We start from the raw sequence: 24754 nt of genomic DNA, 5'->3' as shown, positions 1-24754 counted from the left end.
AATAAAAAAAAAAAAGGAAAGAAAGTGGGGGTGGAGTGGGCAGTGCAGTCTTGAATTCAAGGGAAGTGTGGCAGAAGAAATCCTTAGGGAAGTGGTAAATGTGTGGCCAGATGAGTGTTTCTGAAGCAGGAAGATGGTGATGGTGTGCTGGTGAGAAGTCTCCTTATTATGTAAACTTTACGTTTTTGTAGCACTAGTTTCCATTTGCTTGCTAATTTCCAGGAACATTGGGAATTGATATTCTTTAGTGGTGCTGTCCTATTTGTGTCATCTTTGTCTTCAGCTGTACCTTGTCTGAAGTTGCTCAGTTTGCAGACGGGCCCCTTGCACACTGATGCCTGTCAATGGAGTAATGGGTTGTCTTGGATCTCACCAGCTCTAGAGGGCTGTGTTGCTTCACTCTCATTCCATCAAGTCAAAGAACAGGAATAAAAGACAGAAAAGAGCGGTGAGGTTCCAGATCTGATAGTTGTCCTCTTCTCCTGAGGCTCTGCAGTGCTGGCTTAATCCATTTATCACTCCATTCTCCAATTCCAGTAACTTTTCTTGGTGCTGCAAGTTAAGAGCACTTCCGTAGACTCAGGCTTTGAAGTGATGGATTCACTGCCTTGTTCTTTGTCAGTTCTTCAGAAGTGTCTGTGACTTTGTAAAAGGCTCCCATATCTTGGTGGCCTGTCTTTTAGCAAAGAAGCTGCTATAATCCACTTCATGTTTCTTTTCAAGGAGGTCAGTTCAGATATGTTGATTTCAAAGTTGTGATGGCTTCCCCGCTGGCCTTAGCTGCGGATACTGCCTGTTAAATGAAAGGATTATTTCAAGCTACAAGAATATCCTAGATATTTATTTTTTTTTAAAGCTGTTGGCCTGTGAGCTTATCACAGAGTTCCTGGTTGGCTTTGGACAAATCCTTTAAGCACTTTGCTGGATTGTGGGCAGCATCAGGAAGGGTCGGTGCTGCTCTGGGCACCATGTATGCAGTGTGCAGTGAGTGGTGGATGTGCTGGCAGATTGCATGCAGGCTGGTGGAAGGGACAGACCTTGGTGAGTGCTGTGAGAGCAGCATGTACTGTGAGCTCTCTATCTCCTTTTTTTTTCTTTTTTTTTATCTGGGGAAGGAGATGGTAGGAAAGCAGAGCTATGTAGAAAAATACCGAAGGGGAACTGCTGGGATTTTGAGAAAACAGCTAGTGCTGCTTTCACAATTTAGATTTGGAAACTCCCTTGAAGCAGCTGTGGCTGTTCTTCCTGTTTTTGTTGAAGTCTGTGATGGTGGCTCCTTTGTGCATTTATTTTTTTTTCCTTCAACTTGAAAGGGAGCTCTGCTTGCATCCTGACCCTGGGAGTGAGGGAGAGAGTGGGAAACTTCAACAGTTGTGGGTCAGGAATGAGTGTGGAGGAGCAGCTCTGGCTGGCTTTATTTAGCCTGCTAATGTTTCCATTTCCCATCTGTTCAGTGGGAATAACCTAAGTGTTGGGGATCAATTCACTGAGTATCTGATCGTCACACAGACAGTATAACACTAAGGTACTAAAAATGTCTATACATAAAAATAACCTCTTAGACTCTCTGGCACTGTGCCCTTGGCACATCACAGGTCATAAAGATTCTGCCAGACAAAATTAACTGGCAGCCTCGTTCAGTACAAAATGGAGAGCAGTTTGCTCCGCTAGCACAGTTTAGGTACATTAGAGCAGACACATCTTGGTGGATTTTTTTCAGTCAAGTCAGCAGATAGTTGGATTAATTAGCAGTATAATATGTATGAGGGTCTTCGCTTAAAAATTCTTGGCTGGAAGATCCTTTTCTCTGTGTGTGAGATGGGCTTGGCAGCTGAAGGACTATGTGCATGATGTTATGAGATGTTGGAACAGAGAACCCCTTGGTTTGAAAGGGTAGTACATTATTGATTATGTAGACAGATAATTTGCCCTCGTGTCCCTTCTGCGGAGAGGACAGAAGTTGTGGGTTTGAGGGGGACTGCAGGAGAGGAAAGAGATGTAATTACTGGTTGTAGAAATGTGGTAGGGATAGAAGGAATGGGAGATTGAAGGGAGAATATGAAGGTAGAGACTGGAATGAGGCTAGAGATGTGCGTAGCTTTCCAACTTGTATTCAGTAGTTGGGAGAGATTGTGGCTGCAAGTTTGTCTTCCCCCAGCTTTCTTCTGGAGAGTACCTGCAGCATCTGGTGCTGTGCACTGGCTGGGTAACCAGGCAATTTTCTGTGGCCTTTCAGGGGAGACTTGGGGGAAATGCACCCATTTAGGGGTCTGTGCTGGTGCCTTGTTTAGAATGAGCCACCTGGGCTTTGTCTCTGACAAAGCTGTGTGTCAAGCTGGATTGCAGATCTGACCTCAGCGATCATCTGTGAGATGCCTTAGGAAGACCTTGTGCTAACTTACCCTTTATTCTGCCTTGCACTTTCCAACTGAGTGCTGAGGGAAGACTGACGTGCTAGTGAACCCCAGCTGTCTGGAAAGCTGTTCTTGCAGCATTTACAGCACCTTTGCTATTTGCTTTTTCTCTTCATGTTTTCTTTGCTTTAAAGTGTCTGAGTGTCAGCTCAGAGATCAGATGTAGCTCTGGGACTCCTGTAGATGACTGTTACTTGTCCATCCTAGTCATGATCAGGAAGATTTTTGTGCTCCTGGGGATGCTCAAAAGGTGAATTCTGATCCCTTCCAAAGAGGGATTTGCCATCCTGCTTTACAGGAAAGTAGTGTCACAAATTCCAAGGTAGACATTGTGGTAACAAGCTTCTTGCTCGTGCCCTGTTTGCTGTGTTCCCAGCAAGCCTGCCTGCTCGTGATGTAGTCTTTGACAGTACCCATGACATACACTCTGGTATATTCTCTGTTTATTTGGGCCTTTGCTGGGAAAGAGCATGTGACAGCTGAGCTGCTTTTGCAAATGCTAATGAGGAGCTTGACTGTGAGGCACAGGTAGGAGCCAGGCTGAGGGTCCATTTTAGGCACAGATGCTAACTGCTGTGGAATTTCCATCTCTGTACTCTCCTGTCATGTTGCTGTGGCCTGATGAGGCAGTGCAGGAAACAAGATGTGAGGTGTGGCTGGCACTTAGCAGATAAACTCAGGTGGTCTTGCTGAGTTTATGGCTGACCTGGGTTCTCTTTAGGGTCCCTCTGGCTCTGTGGAACTTTGGGTTGGTGAATGGCTTGGCATGTGTTGTAGCCTCCAGCACTGTTTAGCTGCGTATGAAAAACGATGAGGTCCTTTGATGTCTCTGATCCTGGAAGATAGTAGTCATGCTCACATTAACCTCAGCATCGTTTCTTTATTTCCCTGAGAGGGGCTTTCAGAATGGTGCCTTTGTAAAACAGACAGCAATTTTTCAGTCTGCTAACTTTGTACGTCAGTAACATTCTCCACCAGGGAATGCAGCGTTAGGCCTGTCCCTCCAACTTGTTTGGAAACGTTTTCATTTCAGATAGCTCTGGTGTTTTTACTGGGCTGTTATTAACAGTGCAGGTTTACAATAGGAAGAGAGATTTTCTATAAACAATCGGATTCTGCTGCCTGATTGAGGGCTGGCCTATTAACTGAGCCATACGGCATTAGAAGAAGACCCTATTGTAGGGATTACTGCAGATATGTGGTGAAGCACGAGGCCAGTAGCTGGCTGAGTTTAACCTGCCAAGGAATGTGATAATCCTCTAGAAATACAAAACACTGGCTATTTTATTAGCGATAGGAAATGGATATTCCATTTGTGACTGGGAAGGTCATACCTGTCTCTGGGTATTAATGTGGCTATATTGCCAGCAGCCAGTGGGAACGCTTCATGTCTGTGCAGAACGTAAAAGCTGCCTTGCGCTGTCAGATGTTTGGCTGGGTTTTAAGGATGCTTCTATCCACTAGGGCTATCAGAGAATATTGCCTTGCTCTCTGAAGACGAGTGCCTTTCAAACGCCATTGAATGTTTCTGCTCTTGTTAAAAGTTAAGAAGCCTTTGATCTGAAGTGCTTGTTTTTTTGTTTTTTGTTTCATTTTTTTTTTTCCCTCTGGCTTGCCAGGGCCTGGGAGGAGTTTCATGGCCTGGTGAACAGCAGTGGCCGCTGATCGAACGCTCCCCCCCCTCTGTCACACCCAGGGTAGGGCCTCATCTTTCTTCCTATGTGACTTCATGGCATACCTCTCAGCTTCCAGCCCTCTTCCCAAGGTCTGGCGTGTTTTCCTCTTGCCTCGTAGGCCTGGTTGTGGGCTGGTTCCACTGCTGGCTTTTTCCCAAAGGTCAAAAAGGTGTGGTTGGTTGTTGTTGTGGTGCATTTTTTGTGACCAAAGACACCAGTATTCACAGTGGTCTGCATTCACTCAGCACTTTGTTGCAGTGCTGTGTGCTGTTTTGTTAATGTGTCCTTCCACTGTGCATGCCAGTTGTATCCCAGACCTGGTCCTAGGAGGCTGAGAGGTACGTCTTCAGCTTGGGTCTGCTGCCTAGGGTTGTCTGTTAGCAGCTATGAAGTGGTAAATGAGTGCTGAGCACATCCATGCAATGGATGCTGAGAGAGGTGCCTGGAGCTTGGTGTACGTGCCTTTGCTCTTGTCAGTGGGCTGGGGCAGAATAAAATATCTGTCAATAAAAACTTGTTCAGGAAGGACACAGTAGCTACTGTATTTAGAAATAAGAATAATGCTGTGGCCCAAGGGATGAAACCACCTGCTACTTCTGGTAATGGCAACCAGCCATGTGCAGAGAAAATAGGCAAGGTGAGCTCAGTGCTGTTGTGATTGTTTTTTCCCCCCTAGGGCCAAGTTTCCTGACAGCAGGCACTTTCTCTAAAAAGGGCTTGCATGAGGCCTTGTGATGAGGGCTGGGTTTGTTGTAGCCAAGTGGGGTTGCTGTGTTGCTAAGTGCCAGGGCAGAGGAACCCACTCAGAGAAGCAGATCTATTGTCTGAATCCCACCTTGTGATGGGATATAGCTGCTCCAACACAGCTGAGCTCTGGAGAGCTGCTGGGAGTCCCACTGCTCCCAAACCACCTTCCACAGCTTTCGACAAGCAGTGCTTTCATAGTTTGCTCTGAAGTCTTTCCTTCCTCACGGATCTGGGCTTTTGTGAGGAACAATGTTTACAAAATATTTCACAAGCACTTAGCAATATTTTTATTTTTAGAGGACATTCAGGTGACCTTCCAGAAGAGAAAACCAGCTCACTTCATTAAATACCAGTCTCAGAAGGCAGTACGTGTGCCAAGTGGATAGGAAGACAGTGACAGATTTGATTTAGCTCTCCACTATATTGAGTTACCTATGCTAACCAAGGAGAACAGTGGTGAGCAGAGGGATGGGGACATTGTGATAATGATGAGAAAACAAAAGATGGAAAAACTGTTCAAGAGCTAACCAGAGTGTGCCATCTTCCTGGGGTAGATGGCACAGGTGAAAGTACACTGTGGGACAAAAAGTCATACTGCTCTTGCAAATTAACTGGAATCCAGTTAATGAATTCTGAATCATGTTCCCAGATGGCAGCACAACCTGCTTTGTTTGCAGGTACAAAGGTGAATCCCCGTCTTCTACAGATAGCCTCCAGCATGGTTTTTGCTGTCAAGTAAAAGCAGAATAACTTGGTTAACTCCCCTGAAGAGTATTTTTGACTTCGTTCTGCTCCTCCAGCTTGCCTCCTGGAGCTGTTCCAGCATGCACTGTGATGTTACAGCTGCCACGTGGCTCTTAGCAGTGCACAAACCTAGCTCAAGGCAGAGTTTTACAGTCCTGCAAAGCACCTTGCTTCTGAAGCTATGAGCTGCCTTCACTCTTCAACAAGGCTGTCCCAGTTTGGTGCAATCTGTGCTCAGGCATCCTTGGGTGTTCAGTTTGGGCAACTTACTGTCCTGCCCTGGTTAGGGGAAGGCACCAAACCCATCCTCCCAAAATAATCATCATCTCCTTTAATTCCATTTGAATAAGAAAGGAAACAAACTAAAACAAACCAATACCTTTCAAATATGCTTTGCCTATTGCTGCTACTCACAGGGTAGCAGTAAGCAGTAACAGGTTTCTGTAATCTGCCCCATTTTCAATCACTGCTGCGTCCTGCAAGGCTACACAAATGAAGGTGGTGGACCAGCACTCCTTTGTTGGTAGCCCCATGGCTGTACTCATGTGAGTAAAAGCTGCTGAGGAAACTCTCTTATTTAAATTTAGGGGAACTTAATTTTCGGATTAAATAGTCCTCCTGCCTTAAAAGAGTGAACTTATTGATAATGAGACAAAATATACTGGACCTGGAGACATGTCCATGAGGATAAATATTTGAGAAGGAAGAGATCTTGCAATTTAAATCCCAGAATCTGTCAGGGAGGTTTGCAGTGCCTGTTGTGTGCTTTGACCACAAGAGGTAATACCTTTTTCTTCCCAATGAGTCATGATGAAGCAAGATCTCCTTGCTTTCTGGAGCAGCAGGTTGGCTCAAGTGGAAAGTCTCTAGTTAGGAAGCAGATCTGCTAAGGAGATTTAACAAGCGTTGATTTGGCTGACGGGCTGGGTTGGCAACACTGATAGCCATGGTGGGTGGAATCATGGGGTGCTGGGATCTGAGCAATGCACATATTTAACCTCTTTTTTCCTCTGTTTTCCAGGGATAATTCAAGCTTTCGAAACACAAAAATCACATTGTGAGAACAAGAGTTGGCACTAAGCTCCTCTCTCCGTGTTGACAGCACTGAGAGGTCTCCACCAGTGCCCTCTGACCTCTGAAGGGACTCATGGGCCACTCTCGCACTCCTTCTTGGAGAAAGGATCCATCTGAAGCCCTCCAGCAGTGATGATGATAGAGGCTGATTTTGTCATACACAAACTTTTTTAGCAACGGGGCGGGAGGCCAACCTTTCGATTAGCAGTGTGCCCTCGGGGCCGCATCTTGCAGCACTTTCCTCTCTTTCTGTACATGGCATGCAGGATCTGTGGGATTCTGCCTTGATGTCAGAGCCTTTCGCTGAGGGATACCAGTATTATAAATCTCTCTGCAGCTGGGAGGAGCTTCCCAGTTGAGAGTCAGCCCCATGGTTTTCAAATGCCCACTTTCAGCTCTGCCAATAAATTATTGGGTCTCTTTGTTTCTTTCAGTCTTTTTTCTTCTGCTTTGTCTAAAATAGTGACGTGGTACTTCTCTAGTCTGTGGTGAAGCCCTAGGGCTGTTTCTGGTAGCTTCATCTTTCCCTGAGCTACCCACCTCCATGACCCTTAGCCCTGCAGCAGCAAAGCACTCCAAGTGCCAGTGGTGGTCAAACTTCATTGTACTGGGGGTGTTACGTGGACACACAGTAGTGCAATAGTTCATTTGAAGAATTAGATGATTACTTTGTCTTTGCTGCTTCTTCATATTCCCTGGTTAGCAGTGCCTTGCACCCAGCCTTCCGTGTTTGGGAGAGGGCTGCAAGCTGCCTATAAACTAGGACAAAGAGGTATTTGGTGTCACTTAATTGCTGTACTCCAGCCATCTCACTGGAGAACCGTCAGGAGAGGACGAATGTGGGGCTGTGCATGCTTCTGTAGGCAGCTGAGCTGGGGTATGCTGTTGTTTGTGAGTCTCCAGCCATCTGCGAAATGGACTCCAGTGGCTGTAGTGAAAGAGGGTGATGGCCTGGACTGCTGCTTGGAGCTGCATGGAAGCTGTGACCCCCTGTCTCCTGTGCTCTGGGTAAGGCTGGACTGATGTGTTGCTGCTTGGAAAGCCAGCATGGCTGCAATTCAGATGCCACGGAAACAATAGGAGCTAATTATTTCCTCTGATTCTGCTTGACTACAACACTAATTGTACTCATTAACAGCTTTAGCCTTTCCCCTCTTCCTTAGGGAATTGCACAGTTGCCTTTCATTTTTAATAGAGCCTTTGCACGGACCTGAGGGGGAGGCTGCGGCCAGAGCTGGGGCACACCTGCCCTATGCTCTCTGTACAATCCCCCAGGAGAAGAGCCTGCTGGGACCTATTCGGTAGTGACTGCAGAACCAGCAACCTGTGTCTGGGACAAATTCTGGCCTTGGGGCCCGGGAGACCTTCAGCCTCGTGTCTCCAAATTGCAAATTCCATGTTATTATTGAAGTCTAGACTGAAAGCAGCCAGGACCAGCAGAGAAGACAGCCTGAAATAATTCAATCTTCTGAAGGGCTTGTTTTCCGTATTGAGGGTTTCAGTCCCAGGCGGTCTCTGGAAGCATTCAAGGCAGTGACAGCAATGACTAACTGCCCCCTGCGGCCACCTCCCCACGGCCGTGCAGCTTGTACCTCCTGGCATCTGGCTGGGCAGGGGGGAGAGGCCATTTCCCTGACTGTGGCATTGCTCTTCATGTTTCTTAAGACCCCACAGCCCTATTTCTGTTCTTGCCACTCGTCTTCCACCAGCTTTCAACCAAATCATCTTTCCCAGGCGCAGTTTGTTTTCCCCACTGTGATCAGGTACTACTACAGCTGCTACTTAAAATTCCTTTTAAATACAGCTCTCCCCTGCTGCTCTCTGGTATTTGTTAGGGGGATTTAGTTGTAATTACATTTTAGCAATCTAAGCAAAAATAGCCTTGCAAGGCAAGGCTGAAATACTAGCTGCAGGCTCCTTTCATCCACAGTGCATTTAGCTCCTTGCAGATGACATCACTTACGGCTTTAGTCCTGTTGTTTTGCCCAGCTGTGCGTCGTGTCCACCTCTGCTATTTCATGTACTCGCCCACTTCTTGCCTCTGATACTCTGTGTCTGAGCTGGTGCTGATGAGTGCAGGCTTGCTATTAAATCTGAAAACGCTGCAGTCCTGCTGTGCTCGCCCTTAAATAATCATTGCAAGGGAAATGCGGAAGAGCCCTTCCCTGGGGCTGTTCTTTCCTTCCTGCTGTCACTGTGGTGGAGGTTTGGAGGAACCTAGCACTGGTTCGTGTTAGTTGAGGAGTGAGCTGAGTCCTGCTAGTATGAGTGGTGAAAAGATGGTCATAATTTGTTTGGGAGGCGAAGGGACCTGTCGTGCTCAAGCAAAGGTTTCACATCTTCATTCAGGAAGCAAACCTGTGTAAGAGCCACAGATCTGTACTGAGTCATTACTTTCCCTGCTCTCATCCTCAAGGCTTTGTCCACCCTTAAGCTTGCCCAGATCTCTGTGTAGCAGCCTTTGAGTTCCAGTGCCTGGAACTCCTTCAAGCTGTGGAGTCATTGCCAGGTCTTTGCTTTCTCTGGGCAGGGGATGCTGGGCTGTGCCAGGCTGAGAACTGTGGCTGTCTGGGTACAGCTAGTCGCATGGGGGCTGATGGCTGGGTTGGGGGTTCAGAGAATGATGGTGGGAGCTTATGGGGTGTTTCCAATCTGGAACCAAGGAGGAAAACTGCTTCCTGACTCAGAGGTGAAAGGAGTCCCCAATTTTGGAAGTGGAGCAGGTGAGTATTGATAGGCAGGGGGAGATGTTGCCCTTATTAGTGCTTCTTGGTGGGGGACGTGCACCTGGGGTTGGTGCGGGGCTGAAGGAGATTTTCCCCTTTTACAGCACATGCTCTGCAAACTCTGAGCAGGGTAACCTGCAAAGTGTCCCCACACGAGAGCTCAACAATGCTGCACCTCCTTAGGGAGAGAAAGCCCAGGGGCTGGGGATGTGCTTAGTGCTACCACTTAGGCAGCTCAGCTCCTGTCCCTCATAGGGCTGGGGGCATTTGGCCAGGGCACGCCCATCCTTCCAGCCACCCTGGGCCTGGTGATAGGACATCAATGTGCATGGCTATGGGGGCATAGGGGCAAAATGAGGCTATATTGCTGTGCCTCTCTGCTGGCGACACGTACTGCTTGCCAGCGTTCCCAAGCTGGCTCCCGCACCCCCCTGCCAGCAGGGACAAAGCTGCAGGTCCCAGGGGTCAGGGAGGAGCAGGGGGAGGACGTGATATTGTGGGGGCATGGGGAAAGAGCTGGTCTCAGTACATGAGATGAGGCACCGAGGTGCTGCTTGTAATATGGTGGATGCCAAGTAGCACCATCCCCAAAGGATATTTGGGTGCTCTGTTCTTTTCACTCAAAGCCACTTGCTGGAGCTTGCCAGGGAGCAGGGGCAGCTGAATTGCTGTGGCTGGGATAGAAGTGGTAGAAAAATTGCCTGTCCTCGGCTGCGGCCCCATTGCTGCCCCACTGCCACCATGACTGTGGGGATACCAGGGTCTGCATTTGCCCCAGTGTTGAGGCTGTGAATTTGCAGGGGGCAGCGTGAATCTCACTGCTAGCGGACCTTGCAGTGCACAGCCCATCAGATGCCCAACTCTGCTCTGGTTCCCCCTTGTCCCACCCCTCAGTGCCTCCATGGGATGCTGTGTGCCTTGAAGGTCTGTAACACCATCCCTGTCCCCAGCTAGGTGCAACCCTCAGGGTCATGCCAGGACTGTCCAATGAGAGTAACCCCTCCAGTGGGTACAAAGATATTCAGGAGCTCATGAGACCACCACGGGCTTTACTTCTGCTTTCAGCACAACCACAGCCACCCGTGCTCCTGTCACCACTCTTGGTGCTGGGAGCCAGGTCTGGGGACCTCCAGACCCTGCCATTTGGACCTGTCATGGGGGCAGGTACGTCTTGGGGTCCCCAGGGAAGGGCAGGGCAGGCGCCTGATTGAAGTGAGCCATGAGGAAGATGCCAATGGTGCCGCACACAAAGAGCGAGGCCATGATGAAGAAGCAGACGCGGTCAATCACTCTCCCCACCAGGATCCACTCTTCGTTCTCCTGTTGGCTCATACCAAGGTGATGATGAGGGCCCATCCCACCGCCCCCAGCCCCTCTGTGCCATGTGTCCCAACTCACGCTGCTGAAGTCATTCTGCTCTCGCGTGGCGTTGGCAATGTGGTTGCAGGCCTCAACGCACGCCCGGATCTCGGGGCTCGCCTCCTCCAGGCTCTGGCAGAAGTCCTGTGCACAGTTGTTGTCCAGGCCACGTCCTGCATGAGCCAGCATCACTCAGTGCATTGGTGAGTGCCTCACATCCCTGCCCAGGTGATACTCTCTCACCAATCTTCTCCAGCACGGTTTTCATCAGTCCATCTCTCTCCTTCTGCTTCTCAAAGAGAAGCTCAGTCCGGGCTTTCCATAGCATGTACTCATCGGCTTTCACCATCAGCCCCAGGGAACTGCGTCGCCGGGTGGCTGGCGGCGGCCCCGGGGCCTCTTCTGGCATGTGCATGCCCAGGTAGCGGGGCAGGAGGTGCAGCCACACCTGGGAACATGGACATGACCCACCCAAATTGCCCAGGTGTGATTATGTTCCCCCTGCTGGGGAGCATCCCATTAGGGAACGCTTGTGCCTATGGGCAACTTCTGCTCCCCGGTGTTCAGTAGCTTGGTCGTTCTGTGTGGTCCCCTGGGGACATCTAGGGGTCCCCAGTCTGGGGGTGGGACCAGAGATACTGACCCCATTTACCATGGGGCAGGAGAATGGAGACAGTTACCTGGCGCACCCTCTGAGACATGGAGTGAGTGTTGGGTGTTCTCAGTGAGACGTTGAGGACGATGACAGCATTCACCACGATCACCACTGTCACCACCATGAGGAAGGTCAGGTACCTGGGGAGGGAACATGGGGCCTCAGCAGGCAGTGCAACCACTGGGTTACAAGCTGTGATAAGTCCATTTTGATACCAAAAGAAACTGGAGATCAGCAGTGGGACATGGGCATGTGACAGCCCTATGCCAGCCCTGCACACGGAGGGATGGGATGTGGTTGTCTGTGAGCCCTGGTTCCCTGTCCCCTGTCTGCCTAGAGTATGGGCAGACTGGAGGTGGTTTCCACCTGCCCGTGGCACCTGGAGACCTGCTGACATGGTGCTCCCCATCCCCTTGCCTTACTTACTTCCCGATGAGTGGCACTGCCTGGGAGGTCTCGGGCACCTTCTGGGCAATGAGGAAGAGAAAGACAGTCTGGGCCAGAAGGACGTTGATGGAGACGGTGCACTTCTGCCCCCCCGCTGACAAAGCAAAGGGTAAGGTTGGCGAGGCGCAATGGTGTGGGCATGACACTGCTTTGCCAAAGAGGCTGCCATGCCCCAGCATTGACCCAACTAAGTTCTACAAGAGAGCTTAACTCTAAGATGCTCAGAAATCCACCTCAGATCCCAAATACAATAGAATCATTAAGGCTGAAAAAGACCACAAAGACCATTGAATTCAGCTGTTGACCCATCACCACCATGCCCACTAACCCACGCTCCTATTACTGCACCTCTGTGCCCACCAGCTAGAGTACCTTTGGCAGGCAGAAAGTAGACCAGCACAGCCATGGAAGAGATGAGGACGCAGGGCACGATGATGTTGATGATGTAGAAGAGCGGCTTGCGTTGGATGATGAGGTAAAAGACCACCTGCTGGTACTGGATGTCATCTGGGGTGAAGCGCCCCGAGTTGATGATCTTCCGTGCAGGGCGGTGCTTGATGGCCCATTCTCCATTCTCTGCCATGCGGCAATGCCACCATTTAAGTCTCCACGTCAAAGTGGCACCAGGTGGGAGGAAAGGGCCATGGCCACCACAGAGAGCTGAGCACGGAAGGGTGCTCCAAAATTCCCCTGGAAGCTATAGGAGGGGATGCCTGCAACCCTTTGGGGATGAGTTATGTGCGGGGCTGGGAGTCCCCCATCTCCCTGCCACCAGGCAGCCGTGGGGAAGCCGAGCGTGACGCTTTATTAAGGCACGTTGTTTTCCCCCGCTGTCTGCAGGAGCGATAGATTTTTCCCAATCAAGATCGCAGCTTGGGCCGGTAATGAAAAAATAAATCTCGCTGCCCGAAAAGCATTTTGTTCCTTCAATATGCAATTAAAATGTGATGGAAAACGTCATCGTTTGGCCGTGACAGATACGTTCCCAGCATCAATCAAGCTGCCAGGAGCAGCTCTCCGGGAGGGACTGCCAAGTAGTGAGTGCTGCAAGCCGGGGGGGCTGGTAAAACAAATCTCTCCCCCCTGCTCCCTCTTCCACTAATAACTTAAGTGCCCGTGTAATGGCAAGGGCTGCTAACAGCCCCCATCCCCTGACACTGCCTGATTTCAGCAGCCACCACCGTTGCTGCAGGCTGTGGGGCATCATGGAGTGGGATGCTTGTCCTTGGAATGTTTGTCCTTGGGATGCCATGGGGGAGGTCATGGGGTTACCTGTGAAGGCTTCAGGGTCAATGAAGATCCACTCTATTGTCTGGCCTTCCTCCACTGTCAGCAGCAGGTTGATTTCGTTCGCACTGTAGGTCTGGGACCTGGGGAGGGGCAGGAGAGGTTGGCAACCCCGCCCATGGTAGAGGTGTTAGAATTCAACAGTCTTTGAGATCCATTCCCTTCTAAGCTGTTCTATGAAAGTGACACTGTGTCGTGCCAGTTCACCCTTCTCTCTCTTGTATGGGAGTTTAACTGGGCAAACGTGTCTCTTATCACCCACAGTTAACCAGGTGCCAGGTCAATGGCACTCAGCCATTCTGGGACTCATTGAAAGATGCCCACTCTGGAGCAAATTGGGACATCTCACATCTGTCCCTATGGGGCCACCCCCAACACCACAAGCTGTGCTCACTGGAAGACCATGGTGCAGTTCTGCCAGTCAAAGGGGAAGTAGGTGACGTGGATGGAGCAGGAGCTGCGGTAGATGGCAGGGGGCAGCCAGTAGATACTGCCATCAGGGTACACCAGCACGTTGGTGTACAGCGTGATCTCGAATGTCCCATCAATGCTGGGGGGAAAAGAGCAGGTTCAGCCCCAAAGTGAGGCCAACCACATGCGGGAAAGTGTCCCTGCTGTACCCTAGCATGGCCTCACTTGTTCTCCAAGACAATGTCGGGCAGCCAAACCATGGTGGAGGGCACCCGCAGCTGCTGGATGTCATCGTATTTATCAGGGTCCCACCGCAGGCGATAGTCGGACCATTGCTGGAGAAGGGGAGCAAAGTGTAGGAGTCATGGTGCTCCCTGGGGCTGCCCCAAAAGGAACATCCACAACAAGGACTGTAGGTTATGGTGCCAGCCCACTACAAATTGCCATCAGGGGTGATCAGGGAGTGTCCTGCCTGAGGTCTCACCATCTCGATCCAAACATTGGTGGTGAGGGTCTCCTCCCGCTCATTCTGACAGGGAAGGAAGGGGAAAGGCACCTTTAGCTCCAGCATTCCACTGGGGTCACCCAGCTCCAGCAGCATCACCCCAGCACCCCAAATCCATAGTGCTGAGGGAGTCTCACCAGGGAGATGAGGTTGGTGAGGGTGAGTTTGAGGGTGACGTCAATGACCTGGTCTCCACGCAGCGCTGGGCGCAGGTGGCGATTATAGTTGGTCATCAGGTCCTGGAGCAGCTTCTCCTCCTGATTCCTGCAGCTTATACCTTGGGGTGGGGGGCAATCCGGGAGGGGATGGGAAGCTTAGTGCTGCCCTTGGGGCAATACTGATATGGCTGGGGGGTGTGCGTGGGGAGGGGGTACACGTAAAGCCTTGGTGGTGTGCAAGCAGGGCATGGGGACAGCACACATGGGGACACCCCATGGGGACGGCGCACAATGCTGTGCACCCACGAGTGACAAAACCCCAGGGAAAAGGTGGTGGAAGGGGACACCAGGGACACTTTAGCCTCCCCTCTCCCCGGAGCTGCCCCTCTCCCTGGGGTGGGCACACCTTACCTGGCAGGGCACAGAGGGCGAGGAGGAGGAGGAGGAGATCGGAGCAGCGCATGTTGGAGCTGCAGGCGCAGGGCTGGGGCTCTGCTCAGTCGCCTGCGCTCCAGCGTTCTGGGCCTGGCGCCCGCTGGGATGGGACAGCTGTCCCTGACCCCATCAGCTGTTCTCAGCAGCAATGAGGGATAAGGGAGGGGTGAGTGACAACCCACGTCTCCCCTTCTGTGCTGGTGGGGTGATGGCAGCGTGCTGGGAAGAAGAGCCGGATTTGGGGATGGGAACCAAAGGAGCTCCATGCCTCAGTTTCCCCATATCCCCTGAAGTGATGTGTATAGCTCCGTAGCAGAAATCTGCAGCCATGTGTGCACTCTTGCAACGCCCCCAGACAGTGCTTTGTGTCCCCCTTAGTGGCCACTAGTGGCCCCCAGGGTGGGGAAGTCCTCCGCTCAGTCTGGGGAGCAATGCCTATCCCAAGGCTTTGAGTCCCGTCCAGCCCCATGTCATTGCATTCCTGGCTTAGCGGAGAGGATGTGACAGCTGTCCTGGGCCCCCACCAGTGTGGGGACATCAGCTGCGTCCCTTGAAACCGGAGCTGTGCAGGGAAGGAGGCACCCTCTGGGCGCCAGGGCGGCACTAAGTGATGGGACAACACTTGTGGGTCTGAATGGGGGTTGTGGGTCCCATTTAACCACCAGTTCTGCACCCCACATTGTGAAGCACCCAGCTTTATTTCTCCTAGCCGCAGCAGGTAGGCAGGAAGGAGTGGAGGGGCTGCTATAAAGCACCCCACCCCCACTCTCATGGCTGCCCTATATGTAGCGCTTGTTCTCCTCCCGGTAGTCGAAGGGGTCTCCAGAGAAGGGCAGTGGTGGTGGGTGGTTGTAGATGCCCATGAGGAAAATCCAGAGAGTGCCTACCACCAGCATGGGGGTGATGAGGAACAGGCAGAGGCGGTCCAGGGTCCGTGCCACGCGGTTCCAGTTGTCCTTTTCCTGAGGAGGGAGCCAGGAGCAGAGCATGGGGAGCCTAGGGATCCCACTCTGCCCCATCATTCCCCACTGTGCCCATGGTCCCCACCTCATTGTAGCTGTTTTTCTCCCGCACATGCTTGACAATGAAATTGGCCTCATCCAGGGTGGGTTTCAGGTGATCATAGAGCTGCTCCTCACTTGTGGCTGCTGGTGCAAAGCCTGGGGATGGGATGACCCTGAGCTCCCAAGGACAGCAGCCACCCATCCCATGTCCCCACATTCCCACAGGGGGGCTGAGGCTCACGGGCAGGGGTGACACGGCTGGACAGCCCGTGCCTCTCTGACTGCTTCTCAAACATGAGCTCGCTGCGGGACTTGACACTGTAGTACTCCTCTGCCTTGGCGATGTACCCAGCCGAGCTGCAGCGCCGGATGCACGGGGCACCTGCTGGGCTCTCAGCTGGGTGTGACATGTGCAGCAAGCGGGGCAGGATCTCCAGGAACACCTGGCATAGGACATGCCACCGTGTCCCCACTTTCTGTCCTCAACCAAGCATGCAACTGTCTGGGTGGCACAGATTGAACACCCCAGTGCCATGATGCACAGTGGCTGCCCTCCCTTGCCCGTCACCCTTTCACCTCTTTCACCCAATCAGACATGATGTGAGTGCTGGGGGTGCGGAAATGGAAGTTGAGGACCACGACGCAGATCACCACCACGGCCGTCACCAGCAGCATGATGAACAGAAGGTACCTGTGGGGGTAGGAACACAGATCTGGGGCTGGTATAGTTGCAGGGGTCTGGGGAGATGCAGAGCCATTCTCTGCCACCTTGGGACTGTGAGATGTGCCCAAAACTCACTTGCCAATGAGGGGGATGGCGTGGGAGGTGGCAGGCAGGCGCTGGGAGACCAGCAGAAGGAAGACAGATTGGGCCAGGAGCACCGAGATCACCAGAGTCATCTTCTCACCACCTGGAGAGCAGAGGAAGCCGTCCCATGTCCCCTCCCAGTGTCCCACCCTATACTGCTCCATATAGGGCTTTATGCTCTAGGGGTAGCCTAGGGTCCCATTTGGGTTATCCCATGCCCTACTCAGGGGTGGTTGGATGGTGTCCTGCACAGGGTTGTCATAGTGCTGTGTTGGACATTGGGGTATCCACATGTTCCAGGATAGGTATGGGACATGGGTGTACCCATGCCCACTGTAGGTGCCACTCACTGTCAGCAGGCAGATAGAAGACAAGGATGGCCATGAAGGCAATGAGGACACAGGGTGTGACGATGTTGATGATGTAGAAGAGTGGCTTGCGCTTGATGATGAGGTAAAAGGTGATGTCCTGGTGCTCGCTGCTCTCAGTGGGGTAGCTGGGGTGGATGTTCTTGCGGGCCGGGCGGTGGATGATTTCCCATTCGCCATTTTCTGTTGGGACACATGGGACAGCATGGGGGACCCTGAGTCCCTTACAGGGTGTCCCACTGACCCAGGACTCAGCAGGGAGCACCAGCGCTACCCGTGAAGCCTTCGGGGTCAATGATGATCCACTCCACCCGGTAATACTTTTCGGTGTCTGGGTCAGTCTCCTCCTTCAGGTGCATACTGATCTCCTGCGCATTGTATGCCAGTGAGCTGAAATATGGTAGGATACAGGTGATGAGGGTCTGTGCCTACCACTTTGTCCTCTCCCCCCATTCTCTGACACAATGATTGGGAACATGCCAGACCCCACACCTGAATTTGAGGGTGCAGTTCTGCCAATCAAAGGGGAAGAAGTTGACGTTGATGGCGCAGGCACTGCGGAAGATCGCAGGGGGCAGCCAGTAGACATAGCCGGTGTTGTAGACCAGCACGTTGCAGTAGTAGGCGACTTCAAAGAGCCCGTCATTGCTGCATGAGAGAAATTGAGGTGGTGGCAAGGCAAGGGAGAGCCCTGGGCACTGAGCACAGCTCTGGCTGAGGATGCTTGCCCAGGGAAATTGGGAGGTGAACCAAGCTCTGCTCACTTGTTCTCCAGGACTATCTCAGGCAGCCACAGCATCTCTGGCAACAGGCGGAGCACGTCAACACCTCCAAATTCAGATGTGTTCCACTGCAGGCGGTAATCAGTCCAGCTCTGGTAGGAGACACCCCTGGGTCACCTCACCATGACCAGGCCAATGACACCCCTTGCCCATGGATCTGGCATGAGGATGATGGTACTGACAGGGAAGAGGGGTCTGGGCAGGAGTTTGCCAGTGATGGCCCCAGTCCCCTCAATCCCTCCTGTCCCTACTCACTTGTTCAACCCATACGTTGGTGGTGAGTGTCTCGTCCACCTCTTTCTGCAATAACATGGGGGACACTGAAATGCCATGGTCATACCCCCTACCAAACCAAGACCTTCAACCCAAGGCAGCCCTTGGAGTACAGCTGGACCCCAGGCACTGCCCACTGGGGCTCACCAGTGAGATGAGGTTGGAGAGGGTGAGGGCCAGGTAGACATCCACAACCTCATCGGCAGAGGCAACGGGGCGCACCTCCTTGTTGTAGCCTCTCTCCTCAAAGAGGTAATGGATGAGCCGCTCCTCCTGGTTAACACAGAGCCCACCTGGGGGGCTCAAGGTCAGGCAGAGGGGGTGGGCAGAGGTAGACAGAGGGTGTGGGTGCACAGCGTGTCAGTGCCATGCAAGGACAGGGAGGTGGGCACCCAGATGTGGTGCATGGGCACAGGAATGGCACACTTATGGGGACACATAGGCATGCATGGACACAGAACACAGGGATATACAAACACATGGATATAGAGCCATGTAGGGACAAACTAGTACAAGATGCCAGTGCAGAAGCCATGGCATTGGGCATGGAAGTAGGTGCACACATGGACATAGACTAGGACACATAAGGATACACGTGTGCTCAGCTGGGACACAGACACCACCACCCCAGCCCCAACCTCACTGCAGTGACCCAGGAACCCCCAGCATCCTTGTACCCAAACCCCACGGCTCCGCTCACCCGACAGCACCAGTGCCCCAAACAAGGCCAGCAGCACTGCCATGTCCCCCATGCGGTGCCTGCGGTGCCTTCGTGCCGTGCCAGCTCCTCGCCACCTCCCTGCTTGGCCTGCCTGAGCGGATGTCCGGCCGCAGAGATGGATGGTGCCAGGTGCTGGGGGGAAGGCTGCTGGCTCCGGATACCCACTCTGGCCCCCCTGCTTCCGGCACCCCCACGCCCAGAGAAGAAAGACAGGCAGGAACAGCTGGGCCAACCACCTCTCGGTGCCATCTCGTCACCTGAGTGCTTGGAGGAGCAGTCCCTTCACTGCTCAGCAGATGCTGCTGGGAGACGTGGAAGTGTTGGCACCTAATCAGTGCCTATGGCACATGTGGTCTAACACTGGTGTGAGTTTCGGTGAGGGTCCCCACCTGGGTGGCACAGGGTGCTGTACTCTGGGGTGAAGAGCGCTGTGGGTAGTGGGTACCCAACCTCCCCCCCCATGCCAGGGGAAGGACTTGAGGAATGGGGGATGTTTCTTGGGGGTGGGAAGTGGTGAGGGGAGATGCACAGGGGTGTCACATCCTGCCGATGCCCACCTCACCGGCACCGCTTGGCACGTCACTTGTTTCATCCTCACCAGCTACCAGAAAATAGAGCCTTTCTTTATTGAAAAATAAACCTTTCTCTGTACAAATAAATAAGAAGTGCCCATGGGGAACAGGAGTCATTCCTCATCCCCTGCAGGCACCCCTAGGTTTTCAGAGCCTCAAGTGCCAAGGCCACGAGGCCAGGCATGCTGCGTGCCAGCGAGTCACTCTCCAGCCCCACCAGCCCAGCAAAAGCCGTGGGCCGGCCGCCCACAGTGGCCCGCACCTGCGCCCGGTACAGCCCCTTGGTGTTTTTGGAGCTCAGGTCCACCAGGATCTGTAGGAGGAGGAAAACACTGTCAGCCCCACAGCTGGGGAGATAGTTACATGCTGCCAATAGCACTGCTCGCACCTCCTGGAAGGTCATGGCCAGATCTGGCTCTGGCACCTGCAGCACCCAGGCGTAGAGCTCCTGCACCACGCCAACCCGCAGTGCAGAAGCATTGAGGCCGGGGCAAGCTGCAACTGGGGGGAAATAGGAGAGAGACGGAGAGGGGGTGTCAGGGGATGTGTGGGGGCACCGTGCTGCAGCCAGCCTCAGGCTGGGGTGCAATGCTGGGGTTGGATTTGTCACCATCTCCATAGCATCACATAGCACAGGTGCTGCAGGGTGCTTACCTCTGCCTGTGCCTGCCTCCTCCCCCTCTTCCTCCAGCCCCGGCATTGTGGGCACCAGTTCTCGTTTCTCTCTGTGTGCTGCCCCTGGATGAAAACATGATTGGTGATACTCTCAGTGGGCACTGCCTGGGCATGGAGCTTAGTGCTGGATACTCCCACGCTCCACCAGTCCCAAACTTGATCAACCCCATACCCTACCAAACCTCCCCCCACGGCTCACAGTTCAGCACAGGGTTCCCAATTGGCTCTCCAATTGGCTCTCCGAGTGCCTGCATGGCCTCCAACGTCGTGTCAAGGTCCATCTCTGCCCGGAGCTGAGTGAGGAAGGCTCTGCCCTGTCCCACCAGCTCCTCCACCAGCTCCTCACCCTGCTACAGGGAAGGGGAGGGGGACAGTGCAGACAGAGGGGCACCCAAGGGGTGCTGCAGGGGGATGGTCCCTGCTGGCACCATCATAGGGGCAGTGCTCCCCTCAGCACATTTCTCTCCAAGTACCTGTAAGAAGAGCCATGTCTCCTCAAGGAGCTGCTCCCCATCTGGGGTGGGTGCCAGAGTGCTGCCCCCCACTGTGGCCTTCAGAGCCTGCACCCAGTCCTGCAGCCGTGGCCCCACAGACCCAAAAAACTCCCTGAAGGTGAGCAGCTGCCTGCAAGCACAGCAGGGTGAGCTCAGGTGGGTGCCTGGTGCCACCCATCCCCTGGGCACTGCCACCTCGCATGCACCCCTGGTGGGTCCTGGGAAGAACAAGACCCTGCTGTTGAATGCAAGAAGCCATATCAGTGCTGACCTCCTCGAAACCTGTCCCCCTCTCTGCCACAACTCCTGATGCCCACACATCCCCCTTTACCTGTGGGTTGGTCTCAGGGGTCCCTCAGATGTGGGGTGCTTGACCATTGCTGGGTCTGCAGAGACAAGCAGGAGGGACAGGGTGTCGGGCAGTTCAGGGCAGGGTGTTGGTGCACAGGGGTGGCACATCTCCAAAGGGATGCACAGCCCATGTGGGTACCTGGGGCATCTCTACGGATGCGGACGGGGAAGAGATGACCATAGATCTTGCCCAGGAGCTGTGGCAGGGTGCGGGTAAGGAAGGAGAAGTCAAGCTGGTTTTGGATGAAGTCCCCAGCCTGGCGCAGGAGACCCACCAGGGTCTGGGCGTAGGAATGCAGCTCTGTGGGTTCAGCAAGAGAGCTGTGTCCTCAGCCCCATGCCAACCCAGCTCAGTCCCCCAGCCCCATGCCATCACTTCATCTCACCGCATCGCCTCATCCGGGCACGGCAAGTCTCATCAGCAAGGTGTGTGCAGCTGGCTTGGCCTGGGGCAGCCCGGCAGGACCCCGCATAGAAGGAGCAGAGACGGGTGTGCTCGAGGGGCTGCTGCTCAGGGGGCAGCTGGGACAGGGCCAGCAGGTCAAAGCAGCTTGGCTCCCGGCTGCCAGGAACAGCTGTGAGGGCACAGTGCTGCTGTGAAATGCTGAGCCCCCTGGGGTGCCACCCCATGCCCCACACTGGCACTCACGGTCCATCTGCAGGCTGAGCCAGTCGGCAAAGGCAGCCACGCGAGTGTAGACACCTGGCTTACCCCGCTCTCCACAGCCATCACCCCACGAGGTGATGCCATAGAGGACAAAGCGGTGCGAGGAGGGGTCTTGGCACACCAGTGGACCACCCGAGTCACCCTGAGGGGGATATCTGCACATCAGCCCAAGCAGGACAGGCTGTGTGCTCACCCCAGGGCCCTGCCATCTTGTGGGTTGGCATTACCTGGCAGGAATCGATGCCCCCAGACAGATACCCGGCACAGAACATGGCACTGGTGAGCAGCTCTCTGCCCAGAGCTGCCCGGCACGTCTCCTGGCTGAGCAGGGGCACCTGTGCCTCCATCACCACCTCAGCCGATGGCCCCTCTGCCAGACAAGGTGCCCATTATGGGGTATCCCATGCTTGGGGTGCCCAAACCCTCTTCTTTTTGCTCCTTCGGTTTGGTGGCTCAGCACCAAGCACAGACCCCATGGGTGCTGGGTGGCACCTACCTTCAAACAGGGACCCCCACCCCGCAATGTGACAGGGGGTGCTGGGGCTGGGCTCGGTGGTACCGCTGGGCAGGCACACGGGGCTCACGGAGGCTGATGGGGCCAGCGGCTCCGCCAGCTCCAGCAGCGCCAGGTCCCCATGAAACGTCTTGGGGTTGAACTGAGGGAGGTGAAGGGAGTGTAGGTGAGGAGTTATGGGGAGCGTAGGAATGATCTGGAAGTGCCCACCTCCACCAACCTTGGGGTGAGGCACGATGCGTCGCACAGGCACTGCCCGCTCCCCGGGGTCCGCCTTGCCCAGCTCGTGGTCACCCACCACCACCGTCCATGCCAGCTCGTTCTGGTTCCTGGCACAAGGGCGGAGATCAGCGATTTAGGCTGGGGGGACAGCAGTGCCGCCCCACACCCCCATCCCCACACCATACCCGTTGAAGCAGTGGGCGGCGGTGAGGGCCCACGTGTGGCTCACCAACACCCCACCGCACACCAGCTCCCCGTGCAGCCGCACGGACACCAGCCACGGCCAAGCTCCACGCCGGGCCGCACTGCCGCCCATGATGCGTCCTCGTGGGGCTGTGCTGTTGGTGGAGGGCTCTGCCCGGCTCCCGCAGCGCTCTGAGGGGATAAAGCTGTGAGGAGTGTGGCCGTGGAGGGAGGGGGCGGCGGGGGTAGGACGCGGCTGTCACGCCTCATCGTGTTCACGGAGGCGAGCGGGCGGTGGGCCGGGGGCACCCTGCGGGCCGGCAGCTGCCGACGCTAACCTCTGCCCCCCGGCACAGCGTGGGGCTGGGGGCCGGGGGGTGGCGGGGGCTGCTGTCCCCGGCTCACCTGGCATTGCTGCTGCTATGCTGGGATTCGGGGCTGCCTTCGCCAGCACTGTGGAATTGAGTTGGTGTGGTGGGTGGGGGCCGTGTGTCCGCTGCCCTCAGTGCCACCCGATGTCCTCGTTGTCCCCAGTGGCTTTGTGTCCCAGTGTGTACCCTCAGTGTCCTGTCCCATTCCAAATCCTCCACCCCTCAGTGTCTGTGCCCTCGATCTCTCCATTCCACCCCATATCTCCCTGTTCCACTTCGATCCCTCTGTGATCCTTCCAGTGCTCCATCCCACTTCTGAATTCACATTTCTCATCCCACCGCATCCCCTGCACCATCTCCAATGCCCCATCCCCATTTCCCCATCCCTCCCAAAACCTCCATCCCACAAATCTCATTTGGACCCCAGATCCCTCCTTCATCCCCAGTTCTTTTCCTCCTAATCTCACTCATGTTCCCAATCATCCCTCAGTGCCTCCACTCCCATTTCCCCATCCCAATGCTTCCAGCCCACAGATCTCACTCCACATTCTTCCTTCATCCCCAATTCTTCTTCCTCTCATTCCACCACACAATGTTTCATCCTCCAACTTCCCTCTCCCCTCTCACCCCATCACCCCTCTAGCCTCCCTCTCCCCTCCCATCTCATCCCACCCTCACTGCCCAATATCCCCTCCAGGCAATCTGATGCCTCATTTGTTATTGTAGGGTCTCCCCTTTCCAGGAGGTGCCCACTCACGGCACTCCTGGAGGCGGTGCTGGCAGCGCTGGGCACTGAGCAGGATGCAGGCAGGCTGAGTGCCCTGGGGGGGGCACAGGCGCAGGTAGGAGGCACATGCCTGGCTCAGAGCCCAGTGGCGTTGGGGCAGCTCGGGCAGATCCTGGGCATCCAGCAGGGCCTGGCAGCTGGGAGGCACGGCAGGGGGCATGGCAGGGGCTGTGGGGACAGTGAGGTTGTGGGCATCCTCACGTCCTCATTGCCCCCTGCCCATCACTGCCTGGGCCATCCCAGGGTGGGTGGGGAGGAGGCATGGTGAGGCTGTTATGTTTTGGTAGGGTCTCCTGAGTGGGGTAGGGTCTCAGGGTATGTTTTGGGGGAGTATTTGGGGTGGGAAGAAAGGGTCTGGCAGTGTTTTGGGTAGGGCTTCAGTTTGGGTAGTATCTCAAGAGGATGGGGATCTGCTTGGGTAGGGTCTCTGGGCAGTGTTTCAGTAGGGTCTCTAGCAGAAAGGGCACTGTTTTGGTAAAGCCTATAGGGGTGGCAACTATGGGGGATATTGTCTGGGTAGGATCTATAGGGGGTGGGGTAGGGCTGCGGGGAGATGAGACTCACGTGGGCAGTGTTGGGTGATGTTGGCACAGGGAGGGAAGAGGCAGGGAGCACAGAGCCCACAGGCACCCCGTTGCTTCTGCTGCTCAGCCAGTGCCTGCTCCAGTGCCAGCAGCGCGCTCCTCAGTGCCGCTTCCAACACCAGCGTCCCCCGGCTCGACAGCGCTGCAGGGGGCTCACTCAGAACACTGTGACCCCCCCATCCCCCCAACAAAGCCCCCAGCCTACCACCCATGCCCCAGTATCTCCATAGTAGGTGTTAAGTGGGCAAAGGCTCTGGCAGTCCCATTGGCATTGCTTGGGGTGATGTCACCTCCCCATGGGGTTGGCACATGGGTGGATGGAGGTGGCATGGATAGGATGGGGAACTGAGCATCCTCTTTGTGCCACCCCCAAAAATAAAATAAAAGAATCCCAGCTCCTACAGCTCCCCCCTAAAAACCCTGCCCAAATGATGCCCCGTGCCCACCGCTGGCACTGACCTTGCAGGACGCTAGCTGGCATGGGGTACAACCCCTGGCCCATGGGAGCACCCCCAGCCAGCTGTAGGAGCAGCAGCATCACGGGGAAGGACAGGCGGACCATGGGGACAGCACCCCACGTCCTCTTCCCTCCTTGCTCCATCCCGGCCAGGCAAAGGTTTTAGGGTGTGAGCCCTAAAGTGCCCGAGGCGGGCGAGGAGGCGCGGATATATACAGTGCCCCCCGGGTGGTGGGAGGAGAGAGGGGCCAGGGGAGCACAAACAGGCGAGTTCATTAATGTC

At 54.4% G+C, this 24754-nt stretch overlaps 4 protein-coding genes across 9 annotated transcripts in view; 1 reads left to right on the top strand and 3 right to left on the bottom strand.

Moving 5' to 3' along the window:
• Window positions 1-7088, top strand: part of EIF4E2 (eukaryotic translation initiation factor 4E family member 2) — an 18385-nt gene extending 11297 nt beyond the window's left edge. For 2 of the 3 annotated variants that reach the window (XM_010716809.3, XM_031555053.1), the window contains exons 7-8: window positions 4034-4111; window positions 6603-7088. In XM_010716809.3, coding sequence (XP_010715111.1) covers window positions 4034-4079 — 46 coding nt within the window. In that variant the 3' untranslated portion in view covers window positions 4080-4111; window positions 6603-7088. The remainder of the gene's footprint in view (window positions 1-4033; window positions 4112-6602) is intronic. The other variant, XM_031555054.1, reaches the window with a different exon arrangement.
• Window positions 7089-10410: 3322 nt separating this feature from the next.
• On the bottom strand, window positions 10411-14919 carry CHRNG (cholinergic receptor nicotinic gamma subunit). 3 transcript variants are annotated; one of them, XM_003209155.4, is made up of 12 exons: window positions 14615-14747; window positions 14183-14322; window positions 14025-14069; window positions 13766-13875; window positions 13524-13679; window positions 13115-13212; window positions 12215-12418; window positions 11822-11936; window positions 11421-11535; window positions 10984-11188; window positions 10780-10913; window positions 10411-10701 (listed from the first exon to the last, which is right to left on the bottom strand). In XM_003209155.4, exons 1-12 carry the CDS (start codon window positions 14664-14666, stop codon window positions 10534-10536), a joined length of 1542 nt encoding a protein of 513 aa, XP_003209203.1. In that variant the 5' UTR covers window positions 14667-14747; the 3' UTR covers window positions 10411-10533. The 3 variants fall into 3 exon arrangements, with proteins under 3 accessions (XP_003209203.1, XP_019474626.1, XP_010715110.1); XM_019619081.2 differs by having other exon boundaries at window positions 14231-14322; XM_010716808.3 differs by lacking the exons at window positions 13524-13679; window positions 13766-13875; window positions 14025-14069; window positions 14183-14322 and having other exon boundaries at window positions 14615-14919.
• Window positions 14920-15315: 396 nt separating this feature from the next.
• Window positions 15316-18858, bottom strand: CHRND (cholinergic receptor nicotinic delta subunit). 2 transcript variants are annotated; one of them, XM_031555050.1, is made up of 12 exons: window positions 18574-18858; window positions 18021-18146; window positions 17856-17900; window positions 17583-17692; window positions 17311-17466; window positions 17093-17208; window positions 16801-17001; window positions 16442-16553; window positions 16219-16333; window positions 15884-16085; window positions 15686-15798; window positions 15316-15600 (listed from the first exon to the last, which is right to left on the bottom strand). In XM_031555050.1, the coding sequence occupies exons 1-12, from the start codon at window positions 18841-18843 to the stop codon at window positions 15418-15420; spliced, it is 1749 nt and encodes a 582-aa protein (XP_031410910.1). In that variant the 5' UTR covers window positions 18844-18858; the 3' UTR covers window positions 15316-15417. The 2 variants fall into 2 exon arrangements, with proteins under 2 accessions (XP_031410910.1, XP_003209202.1); XM_003209154.4 differs by having other exon boundaries at window positions 18021-18166; window positions 18574-18709.
• A 332-nt stretch (window positions 18859-19190) lies between these two features.
• On the bottom strand, window positions 19191-24704 carry PRSS56 (serine protease 56). Its single transcript, XM_010716806.3, has 17 exons — window positions 24474-24704; window positions 23995-24156; window positions 23401-23598; window positions 22678-22725; window positions 22275-22464; window positions 22088-22196; window positions 21850-22009; window positions 21581-21723; window positions 21336-21495; window positions 21073-21261; window positions 20826-20987; window positions 20667-20721; window positions 20315-20465; window positions 20041-20191; window positions 19821-19904; window positions 19555-19667; window positions 19191-19479 (listed from the first exon to the last, which is right to left on the bottom strand). Exons 1-17 carry the CDS (start codon window positions 24613-24615, stop codon window positions 19306-19308), a joined length of 2391 nt encoding a protein of 796 aa, XP_010715108.1. The 5' UTR covers window positions 24616-24704; the 3' UTR covers window positions 19191-19305.
• Between the last annotated feature and the right edge of the window lie 50 nt (window positions 24705-24754).

The sequence above is a fragment of the Meleagris gallopavo genome, chromosome 11 (genome assembly GCF_000146605.3).
Source record: "Meleagris gallopavo isolate NT-WF06-2002-E0010 breed Aviagen turkey brand Nicholas breeding stock chromosome 11, Turkey_5.1, whole genome shotgun sequence".
In the NCBI taxonomy this organism is placed as follows: domain Eukaryota; kingdom Metazoa; phylum Chordata; class Aves; order Galliformes; family Phasianidae; genus Meleagris; species Meleagris gallopavo.
Note: the sequence above shows the minus strand (reverse complement) of the source record. Positions and strands in the feature narration are given on the sequence as shown.